Source organism: Pinus tabuliformis, chromosome 6 (assembly GCF_031772625.1).
Source record: "Pinus tabuliformis cultivar Carrire ecotype Pingquan chromosome 6, CPIR1, whole genome shotgun sequence".
Lineage (NCBI taxonomy): Eukaryota > Viridiplantae > Streptophyta > Pinopsida > Pinales > Pinaceae > Pinus > Pinus tabuliformis.
In genome coordinates this window covers 1,987,290,692-1,987,297,882 of record NC_142292.1, presented here as the reverse complement: position 1 = coordinate 1,987,297,882, position 7,191 = coordinate 1,987,290,692, and the positions used below count along the sequence as shown (strand labels likewise).

The 7,191-nt window shown below is 38.9% G+C and overlaps 1 protein-coding gene across 1 annotated transcript; it reads left to right on the top strand.

The window, feature by feature from the left end:
- Positions 1-658: 658 nt before the first annotated feature.
- On the top strand, positions 659-3,894 carry LOC149267190 (uncharacterized; the record flags this gene model as incomplete). Its single annotated transcript, XM_089410454.1, has 2 exons — positions 659-1,206; positions 3,684-3,894. Coding segments are annotated over 2 exons (759 nt in total), but the record flags the coding sequence as incomplete, so codon positions are not given.
- Between the last annotated feature and the right edge of the window lie 3,297 nt (positions 3,895-7,191).

Sequence of the window (7,191 nt, the reverse complement as noted above, 5' to 3'; positions counted from 1 at the left end):
ATTGTTAGGAGCTACTGAAGTGGTCCATTACTCCCATCTGGAGTTCTCTGCCTTGATCTGTGGGACATCTGACACATAGCTATCAGAAGCTTGATGGAAGCTTAGCTATAAATTCATCTGTTTGGTCCCCAAGCTTGCATCTCAATCCCCTTCAGTTTTACACCATCTAGCTGAGATAGCAGAGCTTGGAAGTGCCTTCAGAAATTTTTTATGTTCTTTTCCTTTTACTTGGACAAAAGCTGGAGTGCTGAAGAAGAAGCAAGTGGACTGTGGCCTGCATCAAAACATCACTAATGGCTGGAGGTAACTCGTATCCCTGGGCATTAAGTTTTACAACGATTCTTTCAGTTATTCCGCATATAGAATCGTTGTCTTAATTTTCTAACAAACCCTTGACACTTAGTTCGCTCTTCTCTCGGTTCTCGCCATCTCCAGCCTGTGACAACCAAATCTCTGGTCACTCCGATAGGTCGACCTGAAAACTATTCCGGCGCGTATATATGTGGGGGTTAGATCTCTACGAGAGTCGATTCCGTGAAGCCTCGAGACCATGTGTGTTCAGCAGGATTCGATCTGATGACGCTGTGAGAGTATTATTTTTTGTTACAAATGGAACCGTGCCCGTTCGTGAAGGTCTTGGTGGGAGGTTTGGCGCTGAGAATCCCCAGGTATTCATTCTTCAAGATTTCCTTGCTTTTGCGAGATCAAATTTGATAAATTCCCAGTCCAGATAGCGGCGGTTCCTCTCATTTCTGTCGACGCTCCTGCCCCTGATGTCCAAAACTTGGTGGCGAGTTTTCATCTGGAGCATTCGGAGCTAGTGAAGCTTTCCAAGAATTATTCTTGCCTCGGGGTTTCGAATCCGCAGCTCGACATTACGGTTTACACAGGCCGGCAGGGTTCGAACTGCGGTATGAACTTGGGAAAGGTGCTGGGTAAATTCTCGGTTCCTTTGGACTTGGAGGGAGCCCACGAGAGGCTGGTCGTGTTCCACAACGGGTGGGTGTCTATTGGGAAAAGCTCAGCCGGAGATTCGAAAGCGGGACCTCAGCTTCACTTGAACGTCCAGGCAGAGCCTGACCCAAGGTTTGTTTTCCAGTTTGACGGCGAGCTCGAGTGCAGTCCGCAGGTCTTGCGGATTCAGGGCAATATTCGGCAACCAATTTTCAGCTGCAAGTTTAGCCGCGACAGGAATTCTAGATCACTGTTGGTGCTCTGATTCTTAGCTACGCATTATTTACTCTCAACTACATTGTGCAGAATCTCTAGAGCTTGGTATACAGGATTTTCTTTTGAATTGAATGAAAAATGACGCTACCGTGAAATTTAAATCCCTTATTTGTTTTCACAATATGCTTTCTATTATCAACCATTAATGTGTGGCAAGCGTGCCTGACCAGTTTGGCAATATTACAAATGACTGTCTATTGTTATCATTGTGTCATTGTGTGGCAAGTGTGCATTTTCCCAATTCTGGAAATATTTCAATTGAATATAGATGGCTTAGAAATTCTTCACCTAGGTGGGTATCTTATTCTGCCAAAGTCACCCAAACATGCAACTGGTCTTAACCACTTGAAGCAGCCTGCTTACTTGAGCAAGATAGCCCATGAGGGATGACATTGACTCGGATGACAGGGATATGAAGCATTCCCACTTCAACATCTCTAACCAAGCCCTTATATTAGACACACAAATGTCCCCATTTCCAGTGAATTTTCTAATCTATAAATTAGGTGGTCCTCTCCCAATCAACCCATAACTTTAAAATTTGAATAAACTACTGGATCAGGTTGAATGTTGGCTGTCTTCTGGCATAGATTGCAGATAATGGGGTGTTTAGAGTGCCCATTATAAAACTCCATGCAAAATTGGTATCCATGCTATCATATTTAATGTCAGACTGTCCTGCAGTTTAGATTATATTTTAAGAGCTAAGCACCATAACAAAATCGGTGGTGTCTTTTTTCTGTTTGTTATTTTGCTATATTTTTTTTTAATGTAAAATTTGTGTATGCTATTGTAGGTTGTTTGTTTGAACTTAGAAATTTGAATTTATTTAGCAGATTTTAAAGAAATGGGGTGTTTAGAGTGCCCATTATCAAACCCCATGCGAAATTTCTATATATGCTATCATATTTAATGTCAACCTATCCTGCAGTTAAGATTAAATTCTAAAAGCTAACCACCATAGCAAACCCCGGTGATGTCTTATATATTATTTATGTAAAATCTGTGAAGGCTATTGTAGGTGGTTTGTTTGAAATTTGAACTGCTTTACATAAAAATTTGTGGAGGTTATTGTGCGTGGTTTGTTTGAAATTTGAGTTTGTTTGAAATTTGAAGTTTGAACTGCTTTAGCAGATTTTAAGGATTTGTATCATTAGAGTGTGTTTCTGTTGTCGAAATAGTTTGTCATGTTTTGGATCGTATGAAGGGATTGTTGTTTGTTTTTTGTTTTTCCTTTGTATGTAGCTAGAGATTGGTATACAGGATTTCCTTTTGAATTGAATGAAAAAGGACGCTAGTGTGAAATTTAAATCCCTTATTTGTTATCACAATATGCTTTCTATTATTGTTGCCATCAATATGTGCCAAGAGCACCTTTCCCAGTTTGGCAATATTACAATTGACTTTCTATTATTATTGGTATCAATGTGTGGCAAGTGTGCATTTTCCCAATCTGACAATATTCCAATTGATTGTAGATGGCTTAGAAATTCTTCACCTAGGTGGGTATCTTATTCTTCCAAAGTCATCCAAACATGCAACTAGTCTTAACCACTCGAAGCAGCCTGCTTTCTTGAGCAAGACAGCGCATGAGGGATGACATTGACTCGGATGTGAACCTTGAGAGGGATATGAAGCACTCCCACTTCACCATCTAACCGAGCCCTTATACTAGACACTCAAATGCCCCCATTTCCAGTGACTTTTCTGATCTATAAATCTAGTGGTCCACTCCCAATCAAACCATAAATTTAAAATTTGAATAAATGAGTGGATCAGGTGGAATGTTCGCTGTCTTCTGGCGTAGATTGTGGGTTATGGGGTGTTTAGAGTACCCATTATCAAAACCCATGCAAAATTTGTATATATGCTATCAAAATTAATGTCAGACTGTCCTGCAGTTTAGATTGAATTCTAAGAGCTAACCACCATAGCAAAGCCCGGTGATGTTGTCCTTTTTTTTTTTAATTTGTGTAGGCTATTGTAGGTGGTTTGTTTGAAATTTGAAATTTTAGTTGCTTTAGCAGATTTTAAGGAAATGGGTTGTTGAGAGTGCCCATTATGATATTTAATGTCAGACTGTCCTGAAGTTTAGATTAAATTCTAAGAGCTAACCACCGTAGCAAACCTGGTGATGTCTTATATGTTTTTTTATGTAAAATTTGTGGAGGATATTGGAGGTGGTTTGTTTGAAATTTGAAATTTGAAAGTTGAACTGCTTTAGCAGATTTTAAGGTTTTGTACCATGAGAGTGCGTTTCTGTTGTGGAAAGAGATTGTCATGTTTTGGATTGTATGAAGGGATTGTTGTCTGTTTTTTGTTTTTCCTTTGTATGTAGATGTTTCTGTGGATGGTTGCATGTTCTTGTTCTGTTTTATTAGCAGGGGTTTAGAGACTGTTTTTGTATTTGTTGATTTCTTTTGATTTTGATTACACCTTTTTATCTGTCACAGATCGATCCAATGTGACTCAAGTAATAGGGGCTGGTTAAGCTCCTACAGTAGTAGTCAGGAGAGAGATATAAGGGTACGGAAAGGATGGTTGGTTATGATACATGATCTTTCTGGGTCTCCAGTAGCAGCTGCATCAATGGTAACTCCTTTTGTTCCTTCAGTTGGTATATCCCCACTTGGTTGGGAGATGGATGTATGTATGAGTCTTTAGTGATAGGATGGTCATTTATGATGTATAGAGTCATGTTCTTCTTGTAGAACATATTTTTGCAGACCTTGCTTACAGTCAGGGGGAGCATGGACAACACACTTCAGCATATTAGAGAATTCAACATGTACTCAGGGGGAGCATAACCCTTTGCCCTTGATGACAAAAGGGGAGAGTGACTTGGGGTTGCCATCAAGTCCAAAGGAGGAGATTGTTGGCATTATGACACAGATTTGGCACTATGACTCAAGTGTTGTCCTTGATGGCAACTCACACAAATGACAGATCACAGTTTAGGCTCACAGAATGAAGAAAGAGAGGTATACGCAGGTTCCCTATTGTCCAAGTCGCGTGTACACGCGGGTTAGCAGAAAGAAAGGCACGTACGCCGTAAATACGCACTTTCATGCAAAGAAAGGCGCGTACATGTTGGAAAATTAGTTTTGGTCCAAGGTATCTTGTCTGAAGCGTTGACCCCAGGTATTTGGTCCAAAGTATTGCTTCTAAGTGGTTTTGGACCATGATATTGAGTAACACCTAAGACTATAAAAGGAGGAGAAGATCATTAGACAAAGTCACTCAAGTATTTTATATCTAATGAAGAATAAGATCTAGAATACAGGTCTTTGGGTTATGGTGCATAGTTGGATCTTAATCAAGGATGAACCTGAGCACTTGATGAAGGATAAGTTCTATTGATGGGCCAAGATCTTAAAGCTTGAAGAGAAGTATCTTTGTGTGGTTTTGATCTTTTATAAATAGCGCATGTCGTAATCTGTAAATCTGATGATCTGGGTATAATTGATGTCTGAATAGTTGTAAAGGTTAAATCATCTTTTACATATCTGTACGCAGGTTCATTATAGCAAAGGTGTGTATACACGCTGGTTCAACATTTCAAAAGTGCGTATACGTAGGTTTGCCTTGATACAAGTGCATATGCACACAGGTTCGTCACATTGAAGTAGCGTACACCTCATAAAATATGTTTTAGCTACTTCTGATTGTTGTTGCAGTGTTCTGGGTTCTGGGTTGGGTTCTGGTTATTGTTACTGTATTTTGGTTACAACATTCAAAGAAGTGATTATTTGATTCAGTTTTGGTTGGTACAAAGGAGATTGATTGATGCAGATATATTTTGATGTTTGATTGATGTTATTGATGGATCCAGTCTGAAAAATTATGAAATGTGGTCCTTGGAAGAAAAGAGAAGGTTGTAGCCTTTTGTAGGTCAGCACCTACGTACTAGTACATCAGCTAGTACAAGAGCTAGGGGGTTGTAGCTCCCTTCCAGGAGAAGCTGGAGAACGAGAGAAGGTTGTAGCCTTCTACAGGTAGAAACCTGCGTATTGGTATAAGACTGCACCAGTACAGAAATATTGTAAAAAGAAGTTTCTTATTAAAAGAATATAGAGGCGAATTGCAGGAGGTGGTTTTCACCCACATTGGGTTTCCACCTTATATCTTGTGTTCTTGTGTGTGATTGTCTGCTCTGTTTTTACTGTACCTGAATACAGTTTATATGGTTTTTATGCACAGATTAAAGATCAACATCTGATGAATTAACTAAATTATAAATCTGTAGGGTATATGCTAGAAACCTTAACTACAGTTACGTATATACGCAAGTTTCATTAACTGAAGTAGCGTATACAAATATGATTGTGAAATGAAATATTATTGACTTGTTAATACTGATTCACCCCGCCCCCGCTCTCAGTGTTATTTCCAACACACAAAAACCGTGGGGACCTTCTTCTCCCCCACAAAAATTTGTGAAGAAAATCGTTGAGATTCTAGATGTGGAACTCTTTCTGTCATATCCATGCAAGAGAGCCTTATCCCTCTTAAAAAAAACATTGGTTGGCAAGTTTATGGGCTTATGGCCAAATCCAAAAGTTGTTGAAGCTTCAAGGTCAGGTAACTTTTTTTGCAGTCTATTTGTGAATAAACTGGAAAGAGATCTAATTTTCAAATCATGGTTGCATTTTGTGGGAACTGGACGCCTCTTTATCTCCCTATGGACTCTGGATTTCAATCCAAATTCTAAAATTACTTTTGTGCCAGTGTGAATTCGGCTGCCTCACCTCCCTCTCCATCTTTGGGGACTTGATGCACTAAAAGAGATTGGAAACAAGCTGGGCCACTATCTAGACAAAACAACACCAAAAGGAGGCCAATTCTCTTATGCTTGCATTTGTGTCGAAGTAAATCTCTCTGAAGGTTTACTAGAGGCCCTAAAAATAAATTTAGGGGAATGGAGTCATATTCAGGAATTGGACTATCAGCAGATTCCCTTCAAATGCATCATATGACATTCTCATGGGCATTTTGCCAAAAACTGCCCTCATGAAAAAAAGGATGAGCAAGTCCAAGCCCTTATCTTTAAAGAAGATCAAGCCCATACCCCCATATCTAATAAGGGAAATTTTCAACCAGTTTAAAAGCAAAGGAAGAATCAAAAGAACAAGGTTGCAACTCCAAAGAAATCTATCGAAAAAGTTCCTGAACCTTCCCTCAGCAAAAATTCTTTTGAGGCTCTTCAAGATCTAGAACAAGACGAAATTACTCCTCTGGATGAAACCCCAAAGGAGGATCAAGGAAACTTAGCAGCGTTGGGGGAGAATAAAATTAAACATGTCAGATTGTGAGCATGTGGAGATGAGTAAATCTACTCCAACGTTTTACAAAAAATCTATGATAATCAAAGCAACTCACACTAAGTCAAGCACAAGGGGAAATGTTGGACAATCACTCTTCTCAAATGCAGCAAAACCGCTTCTCACAAGAGGCCGGAAATCCCATAAGGAAAAATGGGAACATGAAGCATCAATTTCGCTTCAAGATCCCAACTTCGTGTAGACTCCTTGTTGCAAAGTCTCCCAAATAAGTCAATGTATTGTTTCTGCATATAATTATGTTTTTAATTTGTAAGAATTTACTATTGTAATCACGAGGAAGGTCTTAGTTGTAGAAACTATGGAAGATACTGGGATTTGTATCCTAGAATATTAGTCAATTTCTCAGTAGAACATCCTCTGAAGATGGTGTAAATGTAAGGAATTCTCGAACCTTTTTTTTTTTTTTTTTTGCACCTAGGGGCAGATAATAAAACCCTCTACTCATTCTTGTTAAAAAAACATTAAAAAATAAGACCAAGTTGATCTACAAGTTAAGTAATTTGTGACATGATATAAAAAGCTCTTGAATCCTGGTTGTACTCAATATCAATTATGTGAATGAGTAAGATTGTCTTAGTCTTCTTTGAAGCAGTGTCCTTCAATTTGAATATATAATAAA